This window comes from Ranitomeya variabilis, chromosome 2 (assembly GCF_051348905.1).
Source record: "Ranitomeya variabilis isolate aRanVar5 chromosome 2, aRanVar5.hap1, whole genome shotgun sequence".
In the NCBI taxonomy this organism is placed as follows: domain Eukaryota; kingdom Metazoa; phylum Chordata; class Amphibia; order Anura; family Dendrobatidae; genus Ranitomeya; species Ranitomeya variabilis.
Genome location: NC_135233.1, coordinates 181,570,720 through 181,591,031, shown reverse-complemented (window position 1 = coordinate 181,591,031; position 20,312 = coordinate 181,570,720). Strand labels below are relative to the sequence as shown.

The 20,312-nt window shown below is 45.0% G+C and overlaps 1 protein-coding gene across 1 annotated transcript in view; it reads right to left on the bottom strand.

Moving 5' to 3' along the window:
- Nucleotides 1–1,059: 1,059 nt before the first annotated feature.
- The window catches only part of TAF5L (TATA-box binding protein associated factor 5 like), a 97,960-nt gene continuing 78,707 nt past the window's right edge, over nt 1,060–20,312 (bottom strand). The window contains exon 5 of the mRNA XM_077283258.1: nt 1,060–1,938. Within this exon, the coding sequence (XP_077139373.1) occupies nt 1,150–1,938 (789 nt within the window). The 3' untranslated portion in view covers nt 1,060–1,149. The remainder of the gene's footprint in view (nt 1,939–20,312) is intronic.

Sequence of the window (20,312 nt, the reverse complement as noted above, 5' to 3'; positions counted from 1 at the left end):
TCTCTGCGTGGATTTTTTAGGTTTTATATACTGACCGCACAGTGCCCTTTCCTATTTCTGCCTATCTAGTCAGTGTTGGCCTCCTTTGCTAAAATCTGTTTTCATCCCTGCGTTTGTCATTTCCCTCTCCACTCACAGTCAATATATGTGGGGGGCTATCTTTCCTTTTGGGAATTTCTCTGAGGCGAGATAGTTTTCTATTTCCATCTTAGGGGTAGTTAGTTCTTAGGGTGTGAAGAGGCGTCTAGGGAGTGATTCTATTTCTAGTGTTTGTGTTAGGATTAGGGATTGTGGTCAGTAAAGCTACCACTGCCTCAGAGCTTGTCCATGATCTATTTTACCCACCAGGTCATATCAGTGCTGCTCCGTACCCACCAGGTCATATCAGTGCTGCTCCGTACCCACCAGGTCATATCAGTGCTGTTCCGTTCCCACCAGGTCATATCAGTGCTGCTCCGTTACCACCAGGTCATAACACACTACGTGGCCTGTGCTATACACTACGTGGCCTGTGCTATACACTACATGGCCTGTGTTATACACTACGTGGCCTGTGTTATACACTACGTGGGCTGTGTTATACACTGCGTGCATAGGCTGTTATATACTACCTGAGCTGCGTTATATGCTACGTAGGCTGTTAAACTAAGTAGCTGTGTTATATGCTATGTGGGCTGTGTTATATACTATGTCGCTGTGCTATATACACCGTGGGCTGTGCTATATACATGGCTGTGCTATGTACTACGTGGCTGGCCGCGAACAATCAGTAACAGGCGCAGTCCGGCCGTGAAAAGGCGCGGTATTTGAACCACGCTTCGCTAATTGGTCGCGGCTGGCCGAATCCTGTATATAAATTGCATTATTCTAAAATCTTCATAAATAAACTACATACATATTCTAGAATACCCGATGCGTTAGAATCGGGCTACCATCTAGTGTATGTATATATATATATATATATATATATACACATACACATACACACATACATACACACACACACACACACACACACACACACAAATATATACATATGGACACACAAATATATACATATGCACGCATACTTTTTTTGTATTTCTGAAGGTTGGGGAGGGAACATACACATTTTCATGCACATTTTCTAACTTAAAGAAAAAAAATTGACTAATGGCCCTGTGCTGTGCCAATTACCATTAACAAATTACAAGCCATGAACTGTACATTCAAAAGATTATTTGTCTGTCCTGTGTACACACCAATTGATTCACTGGAAGAGCCGTCAGACAGAGCATTGCAATGTGTATTTCTGATGTCCCATAAACGAACAGAGTTGTCCATCGACGCAGAGGCAATTAAAGTACTATCTGGGCTAAAGGCAAGACTGTTGACATTGTCAGTATGTCCTCGAAGTTCCTTATAAAGTGTGCCTGATGCCAGATCCCATAGTTTGAGTCGATGGTCCTCCCCAGCAGAAGCTAAGTACCTTCCATTAGGGGAAAAAGCAAGAGCCAACACAGGCCCTCTATGGCCAGTAAAAAGTCTAACAGAGTTTCCTTGCTGACTGCTCCACAAACGAACAGTTTTGTCTGTAGACCCTGTGGCAAGGTAATTGGAATTGGGATGGAACTTTATACAGTCCACATCAGCTAAATGTCCAGAAAATATGCGTATAGGAAATGTTCGGTCAAATGACCAGAGTCTGGCTGTGCGATCATGAGAACCACTGGCGAAAAACAAATTACAAGTGCTTACATCAAGATCCCATATTGGGTAAGCATGACCCTGGTAAAGGACTGTGTTAGTGAAACTGTTCAAATCCCAGTAACGAATGGAAGCATCCTCCGAGCACGACAAAAGGCCTGCATTCTTAGACAGGAAACGTGTACTATAAACTGGCCCACAATGGCCTCTTAGGATCATCATTTCACTTCCAGCCTGGTCATTCAATTCACTCTGTAAAGAAAGACAAAAATAGATTAATGTATAAAAAAGCAAATACATTTTGTAGGTTTGGACTCCTTACTGACACTAAGCATACGCCTAATGTCAACTTCCTGTCATAAAGTAGCTGCTGGTAGAGGAACATGTGACCAGACCTGTCCATCAGTATCCTGGAATAGAAAACCAGTTTTCTCCTGTGAGGTTTTCAATTGGACAAAGCTGATAGACAGGTCTGGTCACATGTTCTTCCACCAGCAGCCATTGTTTGGACAGGAGAGCTATGCAGTCTGTGAAGAAAGCTGTATTAACAAGAGCAGGAGGAGAACCTGTCAGGAGGAGAACCTGTCATTATCTATTTAAAAGTAAGGGTACCGTCTCACAGTGGCACTTTTGTCGCTACGACGGTACGATCCGTGACGTTCCAGTGATATCCATACGATATCGCTGTGTCTGACACGCAGCAGCGATCAGGGACCCTGCTGAGAATCGTACGTCGCAGCAGATCGTTTGGAACTTTCTTTCGTCGCTGGATCTCCCGCTGTCATCGCTGGATCGTTGTGTGTGACAGCGATCCAGCGATGAGTTTGCTTGTAACCAGGGTAAACATCGGGTTACTAAGCGCAGGGCCGCGCTTAGTAACCCGATGTTTACCGTGGATACCAGCGTAAAAGTAAAAAAAAAAAACAAAACAGTACATACTTACATTCCGGTGTCTGTCCCCCGGTGTTCTGCTTCTCTGCACTGTGAGCGCCGGCCGGCTGGAAAGCGAGCACAGCAGTGACGCGGTGACATCACCGCTGTGCTTTCCGGCTGGCGCAGACACAGTGGAGAGAAGCAGAACGCCGGGGGACAGACACCGGAATGTAAGTATGTACGTTTTTTTTTTTTTTTACTTTTACGCTGGTAACCACGGTAAACATCGGGTTACTAAGCGCGGCCCTGCGCTTAGTAACCCGATGTTTACCCTGGTTACCCGGGGCCTTCGGCATCGTTGGTCGCTGGAGAGCTGACTGTGTGACAGCTCCCCAGCGACCACACAACCACTTACCAACGATCACGGCCAGGTCGTATCGCTGGTCGTGATCGTTGGTAAATCGTATAGTGTGACAGTACCCTAAGTGCCACAAAATCATGTCCTCAACACATCTGTAAAGATAATGTAATATGACCCCAGGAGCTCATGCTGCAGCCGCCAAAATGGATTCATTTTTTTTTTTGTTTTTTTTTTTAACTGAGCATGCTCCGATTTTTTAGGATCCAATTAGCTCGATCAGCAAGTCGGATCCCAAGAAAAAATGGATCCGTTGCATCAGTTTTTCACAATCTGCGACGGATCCGGTTTCTTAAAAAATTCGACGGATTGTGACTGATGGCAAAAAACTGATGTGTGAAAGGGGCCTTATACACGAGTCAAGGTCCCAGAAAGCCAGCGGGGGAGCGGGAGCGGCGTCAGGAGCCGGCAGCCGTGACATCACACTCACCCTCCTTGCGCGGACCTGCACATCCCTGCATCTCCGTTATTCAGCACCAGCAGTTCTCCTCTCCTCTGCGGTCACATGGTACAGCTCATTAAGGTAATGAATATGTACGCGTCTCCACTCCCATAGGCGTGGAGCATATGTTCATTACCTTAATGAGCGGTACCACGTGACGGCTGAGCAGAGAAGAGCTGCCGGTGCTGGACAAGGGAGATGCAGGGACCATGCAAGGAGGGTGAGTATGATGGGGAAGGACGCGGAGCCAGGCATAGAAGAGGGAGGACGCTGAGCCATGCATAGCATACAAGGAGGAGGACGCTTAGCCATGTATAGCACAGAAGGGGGAGGACGCTAAGCCATGCATAGCATAGAAGGGGAGGACGCTGAGCCATGCATACAAAGGGGGGAGGACGAGGAGGATGCTGAGCCATGCATAGAAGGGGGAGGATGCTGAGCCATGCATAGAAGGGGGAGGAAGCTGAGCCATGCAAACACCCAGGGGGAGGACGCTGAGCCATGCAAACACCCAGGAGACTGCTGGGGGGGATAGGAAGCCACACATAGCAGGACAGGGGATGAGGGGACAATGCATACCCAGCTTATACTCGAGTCAATAAGCTTACCAAGTTTTCCGTGGCAAAATTATGTGCCTCGGCTTATACTCTAGTATATACGGTAATTGTAAAGGAAACTACACAATAACTAGTTAATGTTGGATACACACACTGTCTCTACACACAGGAGAGTACATTTGCTTGCTCTTGCAGGAACTGAGAATAAAGGGGGGGTCTCCTCGAAAAATACTACAGGTGTCAAACATGGCGGATCAGTTCCTGAAGCCTTAACTTTAAAGACTGCATATGCTGACGGAATCCACAATTTATTTCTCCCTCAGGAAAAATGAAGATAATTGTAGACGAAAGCATTTAGTTATTGCTGTCATTTCTCCCTTTTTATTTTATATTAGTTTTTACATATTTTTATTGTGAGCATGGTATATTTGTATATTAACGCTTAAAATCTTTAATAAGTTTGAGCCTTGTATGATGTAAACAACCTATAGCTTTTAAGAGAGTGTGAGACCTTTCGATTGTCGGGGTGACAGTAATATATTTTGGGGGCTCATCAGCCCATGTGTTTGATGAGTGGTGGCAGCATGCGTTAAGAAACTGGAGTGTGTGGGCTGTGCTCACTTTACAGCCTGTAACAGAGATTGAGCGAGGAGAGTTAAATTAACCCTAGCAAGCGCACCCCACGCCACATGCTGAGAAGTGTGTACACGACTATACAACTGCAAAATTGTTTTTTATTTTATTTTTTTTAAATATATGCAAATAAAGCATGCATAACGGGAGGGTGGAACCAATTCCTGCATTAAACAATAAGATGATAACACTGGCACTACACCTGGAGAAGGACAAGTGCTGCTGGTATTTCAGACAGACGCTGTGCCTGTTCCGTCAAATAAATAAAAATTGATCAATAGTTAGAAACACCGCGCTACAAGTGCCTGGACAGAGTTACTTACTAGCTCAATTAACTATTAATATGGACTAGTAACCACAAACTACTGATTAATACACATTACCGGTACATATGCCGAACAGATTACCTATCAGTCAACCCACACTGTACTAATTGGATAATATAGCAAACAGTCACTCCGTACCGCTTTATATCACTCACAGAGTGATCCCTCATAGGACGCCCCGATGTGCTTTGATGTTTAGTATTTAAATATTGCACATTCCCGGATTCATGTACCTTATAGATCCCAAAGTGTGATTCCGTGTACCTTTCAGTTGGTTAAATGGCCTGAATGCACAGCAGGCAGGCCCTGCTTGACAACCGTGGAATTGGCAAAGGACGCCTCGTATGTCCTTGCGGAGCAGGAATCGTATTCAGAGCGGTCTAGGTAGTGAGCATGCACCGTCTGGTGCTATACGCAAACCTTAGGGAGGTGCTGCTGTTCCGTGCAGAGCCAGAGACGTTCCTGGTTACACGGAAAGAAGATGGCCGACACTGCGTGTGACGTCACTGCCTACGGAGCCTCACTGAGGCCAAAAACAACCAACGCGTTTGAAAGTGTAACGCACTTCTTCGTCAGGGTCACAGCCTCATGTTTGCTGCTCCATATGTAGGCGCTGCCCATGCACCCCGCTGTGTTTTGCACTACCCTTGTGTTGACTTAGAACCACCGCCCTCAAACACTATAACATCAATAACCATTTCCAAGGGATTAATTGCCTTTCAATAGATACATTTTATTAAAAAATCTCTCTATAGTATAATTTATTTAGAGAGACATGGTATTAAATGGAAACCAAGTGGAAAATCTGGATTAGATGAACAAATTATAAAGTCATTATACTATTGTGAGAGAAATAGGACTTAGGACATAAATTATGCATAAATCTGCCTAAAAACTATAACTATTATAAATATGAATAAAATAGGAACCAGATATGTTAAAATACATGTGGCTTCTATAAACCACCTGTACATTTAGTTCAGGCCGTAGACTGAAAGGAAGGATTGGGGTAGTTGGTATCTAATGTGCTTGCTTTACAAGCACTAGATTACTACATAAAACCTATAATAGAACCTTGCTAATAAATTATGTCGAAAATATTTAAAAATGTTTGGCTAATAAATTACGTCAGTAATAATTTAAAATGCCATGTGTACCAATCTCAAACAGCCCCAATTGTTTGTATTTCTGTTTTTGTATAAGGCCATGTTACAACCAGTTTTCAATGACGTTTAAAAGGCATACACTTGAAATTCACAGTTAAGTCCTTTAGGGGTTTAACTATCTAAAGTGAATATCTATTGTGATTCCATTCTAGACATTTGTTTAAGGAAGTCACCCCCTCTCCTATTTGGATGTACAATCTGAATGCCACAAAAATGTACTCCTTTTAGAGATTGCTCGTGTTTAGCCTTACAGTGGCGTGAGAGGGGGTGTCCTGTGAACCCTTTTGGATATTCCTAAAATGTTCCTTTATGCTTACTCTCAGTTGTCTCTTTGTACGACCAACATACCACTTCTTACACGGGCATCGGATCCTTTGTTCCATCTGAATCTGAGAATGCTAACTGTCTTGTTTTTTTTAAATTAGTATGTATACAACCGTAACATCCCTCACATGGTAGGAATCCAATTTTGGATTGATTGGAAATTGGTTGCCCAACTAATTCTCCCGTAAGGACCATTTTAGTTGTGGGGGCTATGAGGTGGCCTAAGGACCGGGCCCTCCTATATATGAATCTAGTGGGGAGGTACTCCCCTACCACCTTGTCTTTTTGTAGGACTGGCCAATGATTACGCACAATATTGACACATTTTTTATGTCCCGCATGGAACTGCGTTATGAATGGTAAATTGAAGATTTTTTGCTGCAGATTACCATCATTTGGATTCTCAGTCTTATTTTCTTCATTAAGGATTCCCTTGGTAGTAAGGCCACCTCTTTTGGTGCTTTCTCCAACAATAGTCTATAATATCCTTTTTCTAGAAATTGTTGGGTTATGTGATTTGCTTCTTCTTTATAATCAACCATGTTCGAACAGTTTCGTCTTATCCTGGTGTATTGGCTTTTTGGTATGTTAGTTAGCCACACCGGAAAATGGCAACTTGTAATATGGATGAAACTGTTCAAATCAACCTCCTTACGATAGCACTTAGTGTATAACTGATTATGTTCAACATAGATATTTAAATCTAAAAAGTTAACATTAGTAGTGCTAATACCCGGTGTAAATTCTAGGCCATAATGGTTATTCTTTAAACCCAAAATAAAAGCACTTAGGTCATTCTGGGAGCCCTCCCACACGAAAAAGATGTCGTCAATAAATCAACGCCAGACACTAGGCCTGGATATAGCTGCCCAGCGTTCCGAATATGCGAATCCAACCATTTAGCGACATACAAGTTCGCGTAGCTGGGCGCAAATCTCGTCCCCATCGCGGTCCCCCACGTTTGAATATAGTATTGGGCTTCATATAAAAAATTATGTTGCAGTATGAATTTGATGCAATCTAAGATGTATTGGATTTGTACTTCAGTACATGTATTTAGGCCTTGGAGGAAATATTCAACTGCTTGGCACCCTTTTTTCCTGATTTATAACAATGTATAGTGCCTTAATGTCCAGGGTGCCTAATATAGTTGTTTTTCCACTTGATTTTTTCCAAAACCTCTAGTGTATGACCTGTATCTTTCAGGTATGCTGGTATTAATTTCATGCATTTCTGCAAATGAACATCCACATACCTGGATAGGATAGCTGTTAAACTGTTAATTCCCGATATGATGTGCCTACCAGGGGGACTGGTTGTATTTTTATGGAGTTTTGAGATATGGTAAAAGATGGCCCTACTGGGGTTTTTGTTCATAACGTAAGAAATTTATTTTTATTTATAATACCCATGGATGTGCCTCTCTGAGCCAGGACATTTAGTTTACTGATGTAATGAGTGGTGGGATCGTGGCTTAATTTCTTATAAGTGACCTGATCTCCTAAAAGTCTAATAGATTCCCGATGATACATGGTATGACTAAGCACCACAATACCTCCACCTTTATCAGCAGGTCGAACGCCAATGTTATTATTTGCCTGTAGATCTTTAATCGCCTTCCTTTCTTGTGGAATTAGGTTATGCGGCATATAGTTGAAATTTTTTTGATTAAGTTTCCTTATATCTCTCGATACCAATGTATCGAAAGTATGAAAGGTATTTGAATAATCATGGATCGGGTTAAACATTGACGGATTAGCTAAGGAATTGTGGACAAATCTAGATGCATCACTGTGGTTGCAATTAGTAGAAATTCGCTCGTTCATAAAATATTTTTTAAGAGCTAGATTCCTTTAATATTTTTTCATACTGATGTATAAATGAAACGACAGCTTGCTTGGTTGGCGTGAACTTAAGCCCTTTTTGTAGAAGGGAGATTTCACTTTCAGATAATTCATATGGGCTAAGATTATATATTCTTTGTGGGAGGTTACTTGAATTTTTTATTTCCTTTTTGGAGAGCTTGCCCCCCCCCGTCTGCCTCTTTTTGTTTTGCGGGTAGTGTTTGAGGGCGGTGGTTCTAAGTCAGCACAAGGGTAGTGCAAAACACACAGCGAGGTGCATGGGCAGCACCTACATATGGAGCAGCAAACGAGGCTGTAACCCTGATGAAGGAGTGTGTTACACTTTCAAACGCGTTGGTTGTTTTTGGCCTCAGTGAGGCTCCGTGGGCCAGTGACCTCACACGCAGTGTCGGCCATCTTCTTTCCGTGTAACCAGGGACGCCACCAGCCGGGACGTCTCTGGTTCTGCACGGAACAGCAGCACCTCCCTAATTTTTGCGTATAGCACCGGACGGTGCATGCTCACTACCGAGACCGCTCTGAATACTAACCATTCAGAAGAAATTGTAGGACAAATTCGGGTGACATTTTTACACATTTTCCTGTGTAAAAATTTAAAATATGGGGCTAAAACAAAATTTTTGTGATAAAAATGTAATTATTTTTCCTTCACTGCCCAATGGTATAAAATTCAGTGAGACACCTGTGGCGTCAATATGATTCCTGCACCCCTAGATTAATTAATCAAGAGGTATATATATATATTTTTTAAATGGGCACACTTATTGGGGGGTTCTGTGTTTCTGGCACAGCAGGAGCTCTTCCAGTGGGTCATGGAGCCCTCAAACCATAATAGCAGAATCTGCACAGTAATGTGGCACTCCACTTTTCAGCTTTGCACTGTGCTTCAAAAGTATTTCCCAATTACACGCAAGGTATTGGCGCACTCAGGGGACATTGCGGAACAAACTGAAATGTCCATTTTTTCCTATTAGCCCTTATAAAAATGTAACATTTTTTGGCTAAAACATTTTAAAGAAATGCAATTATTTCTTCACCGCCAAATAGTATAAATTTCTGTGACACACCTGTGGTGTCAATATGATCACTGCAGCCTTAAATGAATTCACCGAAAGGTGTAGTTTGTAAAATTACACCACTTATGTTATTTTTTCTTGTGCTGGCACCTCACGGGTTCTTCTTATGTGACATGGCACCCTAAAACCATTTCAGCAAAACCTGAACTCAAATATGGCGCTACTACCTTTTGAGTTTTGCACAGTGCCTTAAAAGTAGTTTTCACCCAGAAATTGACAACAAACTTTGGGGTCCTTATTCTTCTGTTACCCTTATGAAAATAAAAAATTGGGGGCTGAATGAAAAGTTTAATGGGGAAAATCTGATTTCTTTTTTAAATGTTCATAGCTCTATGTTATAAACTTCTGTAAAGCATCTGGAGATTCAAGGTTCTTACCACACATCTAGATAAGTTCCCTGAGGGATCTAGTTTCCAAAACGGTGTTACTTGTGGGGACTTTCCACTTTTTAGGCACATCAGGGGCTCTCCAAACGCGACATGGGGTAAGCTCTTGATTCCAGCCAATTTTAAGTTTAAAAAGTCAAACTGTACTCCTTCCTTTACGAGCCCTGCCGTGCGCTCAAACAGTGGTCTTCCTCCACACATTGGGCATTTGCATACTCAGGAGAAATTGCACAACAATTATTGTGGTTCATTTTTTCCTGATATCGTTGGAAAAAAAAAAAAAAGGGTCCTAAGTAAAATTTCACTTCAAATGTGATGTAGTCCATAAAAAAAAATGGTTTTGTAAATTTTGTTGGGGAGAAATTAGAAATTGCTGATCATCTTTTAACTCTTATTACTAGAGATAAGGCTACTTTCACACTAGCGTTAACTGCATTACGTCGCAATGCGTCGTTTTGCCGAAAAAACGCATCCTGCAAAAGTGCTTGCAGGATGCGTTTTTTCTGCATTGACTAACATTAGCAACGCATTTGCGACGCAATGACACACGTCGCAACCGTCCTGCGACGGTTGCGCCGTGCTGTGGCGGACCGTCGGGAGCAAAAAACGTTACATGTAACGTTTTTTGCTCAAGACGGTCCGCTTTTTCCGACCGCGCATGCGCGGTCGGAACTCCGCCCCCACCTCCCCGCACCTCACAATGGGGCAGCGGATGCGCTGGAAAAATGCATCCGCTGCCCCCGTTGTGCGGCGGGGACAACGCTAGCGTCGGGGACCTCGGCCCGACGCACGGCGACGGGCCGAGCCCGACGCTAGTGTGAAAGAAGCCTAAGCGAACATGTAAGGAAAACGTTTGCCAATCTCAAATTCAGCACGAACGTAGCACATTCGGATTAGTGTTCGCTTTCACGAGCACTTTTACTCAAAGTTGGCAAAAGTTGGTCACAGTTTGGTAAATTATTGCGTTTCCATTAAAGCTTTTGTATGACTTTGGCTACAATACTGCAGCGGTATGATGAACGGGTGAAACGTGTTTGATGAGGGGAGGGGGCTTGCAGCGGTTAGAGGAGCGTCTTTAGAGATTACAGGAGTGGTGCGCACTTTATTTTCACTTCGTGTATGTTGATTCTGGCAACCAATCAGGGTGCAGAAACCATCCACAACTACATGACAAGATCTTTTGTGATTGGCTGCCTTAGTCACATGTCCTTGGCCATATAAAAAGTGGACATTTTGTTTTGCTGGTGCCATTTGTTCACTGTCACAGTGCAGAGAGTTCACTCCTGAGCTAGTGCAGCTAACAGTGAAAAATAAGTTATATTATATTCACTTGTGGGGCGGTCCGATGGGTGTCGCAGGTCTTGGACTGGCGCCTCCCATCTTCTTATGATCGCCGCCCTCCTGCTTGCTTCTTGTGGATGACTCGACCCTGCATCATCCACACAGGCTCCCCAGCATTGTGCTCCTGTGCAGGCATACTTCTCTACCCTGTTGAGGGCAGAGCAAAGTACTGCAGTGAGCAGGTGCCGGTAAAGGTCAAAACACCCCAGCAGAGGATGATGAGATTGTAGATCACACTTGGTATGAACCCAGAGGTACGCAGCTGAGTAGCTCAGCAGACGATGTGGAGGAGGAAGATGAGAAGGTTAGGATGTGGCTTCCCACACATACACAAAGTGATAGAACCACAACAAGCACTGCAGCCCCAGCTCTGGTTGTGGCCAGCACCGGTCACAAGTGTGCAGTTCACAGGGGCTGTCAAATTTGCAAAAAACTCAGTAGAGGCAAAAATTGCAATAATTTAACTACATGCATGGACCAGCACACACGTGATCAACCTGCATTAGTGTGGGAATCACTGCACTAAAATGCGGACTAGCGGGCCTCGTCAACCATCAGTCCCATCAACCCCATCTGCTGCATCTTCCTCCTCCGTCGCCATTCCAAGTCTTCACACACAGGTCTCTGCCAAAGATAATTGTTTTCCCACTACAGTCGGGGTGAGTGAGAACCGGTCATCTGTTACGGAAGTAGACATGAGTGCTGCTTTTGTGACACTTTGCACAACACATCTTTCTCAATCCACCATAAGATTTCCACCTGCACCTCACTCACAGTCCAGCAGTTTCTCCTGTTCTCTGCGCTCTCTCAGCCCAGCAGCCAGCCCTCAGTCCCGCAGCTGTAGTCACATAAAAGAATGCTTCCTCCTACACATGGCAAAGCTAAGAGATTGAACTCCATCTCCAATCTGTTGACCACGAAAATGCTGCCTTTCAGCTTGGTGGATACAGACTGTTTAAAAAAGATGATGGCCATCACAGTGTCCCAGTACCAGTTGCTCAGTCACCATTACTTCTCTAAGAAAGCTGTGCCTGCGCTATACCAGCATGTAGCTGTCATCACCCTTTCCCTGAAAAAAAAAAATCTGTTGTGGTGCATTTCACCACTGACACTGGATGAGCAAACATGGGCAGGGGCGTTACATCTCACTGACTGGGCACTGGGTGACTGTGGGGGCAGACGATCAAGGGGCTGCTCCACAAGTCCGAATTCAAGGCTTGTGGGACAAACTTATGTATTTAACATTTCCTCCACTGCTTCTCCATCTCCTCTAGGGCCTCCACTTGTGCCCTCAACCTCTCCCTTAATCAGACACGTGTTCCAACAGTGCAGCTAGAATCTCCCCCACTTCCATAGTGTGCATCCATGGCTCACCGCAATCAAGCAGTGTTTAAATTAATATGCCTTGGAGATTGCAGTCACAAAGCTTAAGAGTTGTGGACAGGTATCCTGGTCGAGTTAGAGCAATGGCTGTCTCCACTGAACCTGGAGCCAGGGAAAGCAGTGTACGATAACTGTGCAAACCTGGTGGCGGCCCTACGCCGTGGCAACCTCACACACATACCTTGCATGGCTCACGTCCTCAACCTGGTATTCCAGCCCGGATACGCTGCTGCAGAAAGCGCTGTCGCTGTGTACTCAGTTCTGACGATCGCACCAAGCAGGCCATTGACTTGTATCGTTACAGAGGTCTTTCGGCCTATCGGTTAACCATTTGATTAGCGATGTTCCAACTTGGTGGAATTCCACTCTGCACACGTAGCAGTGGCTGTGGTAGCAGCGACAAGCTCTGGTGCAGTATGTCAGTTTGCATATACTGGGCCAACAGTATGGACGTAGTGCAAATCACGCTTGGAGTGGGCACATGAGAAGGACCTCTGCACCATTCTGCACAGTTCTGAAATGGCTAGTAAGTTGGTTAGAGATGACTATGCCATCATCAGCATCACTATTCCGGTCACCTACATGCTGGAGCACACTATGAATAGTCTGTGGGAGGAGGTGATGGTCCCAAAGGTAGAGTTGGAAGCAGAGAAGGATGCAGAAGGAATAAAAATCTCAAATTTCCAGACTGTCGTCACACAGGTGGGTGTTATGTTAGTAAAGACCTGAGCCAAGGAACTAATTGAGGAGGATGAGGTGATGGACATGCAACAGTCAGGAGATGAACAGGATAATGATCCGCGCTCTGTTGTCCATGGTTGGCGGGAGAGGATGAGGAAGCAACCTTGAGTGTTACCCCACCTAAAACACAGCATGGACTTGAACCTCAGACATGCCCGACACATGAGCACCTTCTTGCAGCACTATCTGCAACACGATGCCCGTATTCTTATGGTTAGAAATAGTGATTACTGGGTTGCCACGCTGGTAGATCCACGGCACAAAAGTAAATTTAGCCAGATGCTTCCCCCACAGAAGGGGATGCCCACATGCTGGTGTATCAAAAATACTCTCGTAGACAATCTTAAGAGTGGTTTTCCCCAAGACAGCAGTAAGGCACAGAGTGTGCATCCTTGGTGTAGACGTCCAAGGCAGGGAACGTCATGTCGCCATAACATTATTAGCAGAAGTGTAAATGGCATAAGCAATTCCTGCGAGTTGTTTCAGTTTTTAGACCAGCCTGTGCACCAGCAGAACAGAGTACAAGTCTGACAAGCTGTGAACCACTGGAGAGGATGGTGCAGGAGTATCTGGAGCTCTAGATCAATTCTTTCAGGGGGGGGTTTGGACCCTTTTACATTTTGGTCTTCAAAAATGGAAGAATGGCCTGAGCTCGCCTGTCACGCCTTGGAGGTTTTGTCATGCCCGGCAGCCAGCGGTCTTCAGCGCTTCTGGTGGTGTCCTGCCGCATAAGCGCATCCGACTGTCCCCTCAAAGTCCGCCTAACTTTCATCAAAATGAACAAGTCTTGAATCTCCGATGAATCTTGCACCCCAATCGCAGATTGGGTGGACTAGGTGATGATGCCGTTTTGATCATGCAGTATTGCAGTCTGTGGCATCTTTGTGGTGTCTTATGTGCCTGATGTTGCTACTGCTGCTGTTATAACTTTTTTTTTTTTTTTTTTTTTTAAATGTGGAGACTCAAAATTGGGTCTGCATCTGGTGGGCTGCCCGTGGTGGAAGGTGTGTCAGAGGTTTATAATACTATTTCTACTCTATGGAAATTGACGCCACTTTAGTAGCGAGTGACAATTGTTTTTGTAAATGTGGTGACTCCAAGTTGTGTCTCCATCTGTTGGGTTGCTTGTGTAAGTAGGGCTCCCAGTCGGGCAGCAAAAAAACAAAAAAAGACCCCTTAAAATGTAACTTTTATTAGGAAGTGTTGAAAGTTTCACAAGTTTAGGTTAACCAGATGTACGACAAACAATGCAAAGTATGAAAAAAACCGGTAATTAGACCTACCGGTAATTGTATTTCCAGGAATCCATCCTGACAGCACCATGGAGGACGTCCTTCTTATCCACAGTGGGACAGGAAACCACGAGAGTATAAAAGGGCCCTCCCCCTACCACCCATCAGTGATTTTCCAAAGTAACACCTCTGGATGGATGCAAAAAAATAATTTTATTCACACAATAAATCAAGATACAAATGTTACATCACATTAGTATTAAATGCTTAGCATAGGGAGGGAAACTAACAGTGCTGTCAGGATGGATTCCTGGAAATACAATTACCGATAGGTCTAATTACCGTTTTCCAGGTCACCACCTGACAACACCATGGAGAAGTACCAAAGGAGATTGGTTCTTAGGGTGGGACTACTGCTTGGAGTACCTTCCTGCAGAACCCTAATTGTGTCAACATCACATCTAGTTTGTTTATAGTGTTTGGAGAAGGTACCGAGACTAGCCCAAGATGCGGCGTTGCAAATCTGACCTGCTGAAGCCCCCCTCCCTCTGCCCATGAGGCTGCCATTGATCTAGACGAATGCGCTTTGATACTGCCTGCAGGATCCTTTCCCTGAGCTTTATAGGCCAAAATAATTGTGGATTTAATCCACCTCGCGATAGTAGATTTAGATGCTTTTTTACCTTTGTTTGGGCCCCTAAACTGAACAAAGATTATTATCTTGCTTCCAGGGTTCGGTTTCTTCTAAGTATTTAAGGACCGTTTCTCTCAAGTCCAGGTTATGATAGAAACTCTCTTTCTGATTTTTAGGGAAGTATGACCTCCTGATTCATATTCGAATCCGAGACCACTTTCGGGAGAAAGGCTGAATCAAATTTCAAAACTAACTTGTCATTAAAAACCTGCAAATAAGGATCCTGTATAGAAAGCCTGGAGCTCTCCTAGTCTCTTTGCTGACGTGATGGCCACGAGAAATGCAGTTTTTAGGGACAGATTACTAATATCTAGCTTGCGTTCTAAATCATACGGGTGTCTGCACAGTTGGTTAAGGACTAAATTTAGGTCCCATGGTGGGACAGTTTTCCTTATCAATGGTTTTAATCTCACAACTGCTCTGGTAAACCGACTTATCCAGGGATGAGATGATAAGGTAGAGTCATAGAAGACACTAAGGGTCGCCACCTGTACCCTTAAGGTACTGGGTCTAAGACCTGCTCTAAAACCTGATTGCAAGAAGTCAAGGATCCTGGGAATATTAGGGTGGTCAGTATCGACTGTCGCCTCCCCACAATAGCTACAGAATTTTTTCTCAATTTTTTTTTATAAATTGCAGAGGTTACTGGCTTCCCGCTTGCTTGTAGAGTAGAAATAACTTCGTCCGACAGACCCTCTGATTTTAGGGCCTGGCGTTCAGGATCCAGACTGATAACCGGAGGGTTTCTGGATTCTGGTGTAGAATAGGTCCCTGACGGAGAAGGTCTCTTTTTCGGGGGAGAAAGAAGGGTTCTTCCTCTGACATTTTCTTTAGTAAGGGGAACAAACTTCTCCTTGGCCAGAAAGGCACTACAAGAATGGCTCTGCCCCTGTCTTCGGAAATTTTCCTGACAACTCTTTGCATTAACGCAAGCGGAGGGAACAAGTATAACAGGCCTCTGCTCCACGACTGTGAAAGGGCATCGATCCCGGCTGGGCCCTCTAGAGGGTTCAGAGAGTAGAAAGTTCTAACCTTTGCATTCTGTCTGACTGCTGAAAGGTCTATGTCTGGTTTTCCCCAAAGTTTGCATAATTTCCTAAACACTTCGTCGTTCAATTCCCATTCCGCTGACATCACTCTTTTCCTGCTTAGGAAGTCCGCAACCTGGTTTCTGGTGCCCTCCAGGTGCACCGCCGAGATTGATAGCACTCTCTTCTCTGCCCATCTGAAGATCTGCTCTGCTAGCTGCTGCAGTGCCAAGTGCCTTGGACCACCTTGATGACGAAGGAAGGCTACTGCTGCTGTGTTATCTGACAGTATTTTCACGTGCATGTTTTTTTTACCAAGGACTGGGCGGAGGATAGGACTTTCCAGACTGCGGGTAGCTCTCTGTAGTTCGAGGATTCCCTGCTGTCCTTCAGACTCCATTGACCCTGGTAATATGTTTCCTGGACATGTCCTCCCCAGCCTTGCGTCTGTGGTGACTATGACTTTGGGAGAATGAATCTAAGTAACTCCTTTCCGAAGGTTCCTGGGAATTGTCCACCAGTACAAGGAGGTCTTGACTCGAGGGGATATGCGTATTACCTTGTGTCCCAGGATGCGAGGATCGCCTGTTGAAGTCGTCGAGAGTGAAACTGACTCCAGTTCACACAGGGTATGCAGGCCGTCATCAGCCCCAGGATCTTCATGGCATCTCTGATGGAGACCTGGTCCTTTGTGAACTGACGGATTCTGTTTAATATTCTGGACTATTTCTCTTCTGGTAGGAAGGACGTTCTTATACTTGAGTCGAACATGACTCCAAGAAATTTTATTCTCTGGGTACTAGATCAGATTTTGACCAATTTACGATCCACCCCAAATTTTGTAGTGTGGAGATCAAAGACTGACAGTCGGTCCTGAGCTGGCCTACAGTATCTGCTACCACCAAAAAGTCATCCAGGTAAGGGACAACCGTGATGTCCTGATTTCTCAGGTAGGCTACCACATCTACCATAAGTTTTGTGAAAACCCTGGGGGCTGAGGCTAGGCCAAACGGTAGGCAACGAAACTGATAGTGGAAAATGCTGCCTTCTTTTTCCACTGCAAACCTGAGTTATTTTTGATGGCCTGGGTAAATCGGGACGTGGTAATATGCACTTTTTAGGTACAGAGTACACATTACCACCCATTTTCCTAAGAGGGGAATCGTGGACTTTATAGATTCCATTTTGAACCTCTTGTATCTTACCCATGTGTTTAGATGTCTGAGGTTTATAATCGTTCTTGATTCTCCGGAAGGTTTTATTATAGAAAAAAGATGTGAATAGAAACCCTATCCTAACTCCAGGGGAGGTACCGGAATAATTGTCTCTGTTTTCAGGATGTCCTGAATGTCTACCCACATGGGAGAGGTTGAAACTAGATGGGAGCTGGATATCAGGATTTTTTGTGGGGGTAAAGAGGAGAACTCCATTTTGTATCCCTGGGAGATCAGCTGCAGAACCCAAGGGTTTGTAGTTACTCTTTCACAACCCTTCAGGAACCTGGTCAGGCGCCCCCCTACTCTGGTGGCGTAATTTCCTGTGATACCCTGAACTTGAACCTGAGACGGTGATATCTTTACCCCTGGCTTTAGTATCTCCCCCTTTGGGATAGCTCCACCTTCCTTGTTTCCCTTTCCCCCTGTAGTCTGTTCTCTGACCAAAACGGGGTCTACGAAATGGCTGAAATTTTTTGCGTTTTTCTTCCGGAAACCCTTTTTTCTCATCTGAGGCCTTCTCTAAAATGTCATCGATTACCGGCCCAAACACTCTTCCCCCTGAGAATGGAATAGCACAAAGTTTATTTTTAGAATGCATATCCCCTGACCAGTTTTTAAGCCAGATCGCTCTCCTGGCCGCGTTTGACAAAGATTGACTCCTAGCAGTGAATCTCACCGATTCTGCAGAAGCATCTGCTAGAAAATGGGTTGCCAGTTTTAGAAGGGGTATGGATTTCAGTATAGTCTCTCTAGGGGTTTTGGCTGACAACTGATCCGCCAGATAGTCCATCCATAAATGCATAGATCGTGCCACTGACGTTGCTGCTATATTTGCACGTATAACAGCTGCCGAACTTTCTCAGGTTCTTTTCAAGAGCCCATCTGCCTTTCAATCCATAGGCTCCTTCAGAATAGAGGAGTCTTCAAAGGGAATGGCAGTTCTCTTGGATACTCTGTCCAAAGGAATGTCTATATTAGGAATGTCTTCCCAATTCTTGACCTCCTCCGGGTCAAACGGAAGACGAAGTCTAAAGTCATTAGGAATAGTTATGCGTTTTTCCGCCTCCTCCCATTCTTCCAAAATCACAGAGCGAATATGGGGGTTCACCGGAAAGACTTGAGGTTTGAGAACGTAAGCCCCTGAACATCTCATCCTGTACTGAGCAAGTTGTTGGGGGTTCCTCAATCTGCATAGTGCCTCTTACTGCTTCTAGCAGCTCGTCTGTGTCCATAGAAGAGAATAAGTATCTCTTCCCTCTCTCTGGAGGATCTCTATACTCATCGTCCTCCAGATCAGACTCGGACAAGGCCCCCTCAGAGTAAGAGACAGAATCCCTCATTCTTTTCCTGGACTGGTCAGACTGCGTGGGTTGAGGAACAACAAGACCAGAAACGGACGCTTGCACCTCCTCTCTGATCATAGCCCTCATGTTTGTCATAAGGGAGCTTGTTCTTCTCCCACAATGCGGCTGGGTGCATGCTTCACAGAGGGGTTTTTGCCACAAATCCTTTAACCTAATGGTGCACATGGGACACTTCCTATATTTCCCAGACTTTTTAATTTCTTTTTTGTCTGTAGCGGTAGAAGCACCCTATAAAACAGAAGTGTCACTGTTTTAGGTGGCTGCACCCTGATGGGGATTAGGAGATAACCCATTCTTCTGGGTACTCACATGCCCCTAGCTTTCCTCCAGCCTAGCGGTGTCCTCCATGATAGGTTCGACAGAAGACGCCGAGCACAACCCCCCGTTTACCTTATATCCCATGACGCTGGTGTTCTGTGTTGGAGCGCTGCTGCCGTGCTCACCGACCTGCCCCGGAAACATTCCTCCATCCAGTACTGAGGAGGAGGAGACACTGCCCCACCCACTGCTGACCGCAAACCGGAAGTGTTATTGCCGGGCTGCAGCGTGTGGCGTCCAGTGATGCCCCGCGATGAGTTCCGTCCGGCCGTATGAAGAAATATTATGCCCACAAAGGCGGCCCAGGATGTGGGAACACCCGGGGCGGCATCATCGGTCGAGAGCCCCCACCAGGAGGAAGCGACCTGTACCCCAGGAGCATCGCTACACTGGGTAAGCTGAGGGACGCTCTGTCGAGTTTCAGCCTACAGAGATCTTCAGGTGGGAAGGGAAAAAAGGGTCGAGCCCGCCGATCCACACCATCCGTGCGGAGCCAGTCGGCGTACTCTCGCCGTTCCTATCCACAGAGGGACAGGAAAAACACTGATGGGTGGTAGGGGGAGGGCCCTTTTATACTCTCGTGGTTTCCTGTCCCACTGTGGATAAGAAGAACGTCCTCCATGGTGCTGTCAGGTGCTGGCCTGGAAAATAGGGCTATAAGGCAAAAACCACCAAGGGAACAAATCACAAAATGTGTGGGCTAATGTGCCATAGAATTCCCTCATTGATGCCCTACCTATCAACGGAGGTTGGCATACTTAGTTTGTACAGTATAGCGCCCCCTCTTGTCAGCGGCTAGCCCTAATAACCTTGATGTATCCTTAACCTAATGTGTAGTAAAGACAATCAAATAACAGTTATGTGTAAAAGTACAGCCAAATGAAATATTACAAAATTGGGTGATATGGCCAAAGCTTACACAGCTGACCCTGTGTGGATTGATATAGTTCACATACTCCAAGGGTAGTAAGCAGTCAAATAACCCCTTTCCTAAATACTAGGAGGTGAGTGTAATGTGATGTCCACCAGCCTATTAATGGGGTTAAAAGCAGAGGGTATGAATACCATATAGTAGCCGTGTCCACAGGTGGTTGAGGGGATTAAGCAAAGGTAATCTAGAAAAACCGCAACCTAAAAAATGTACCAGGAATGCAGTCATATGAATAAGCTAACCTCTTGCTAAACAGGAGTGTCAAATCCCAGTTCCACACAGCATTGTTAAGTTAGAAATAAAACCAAAAG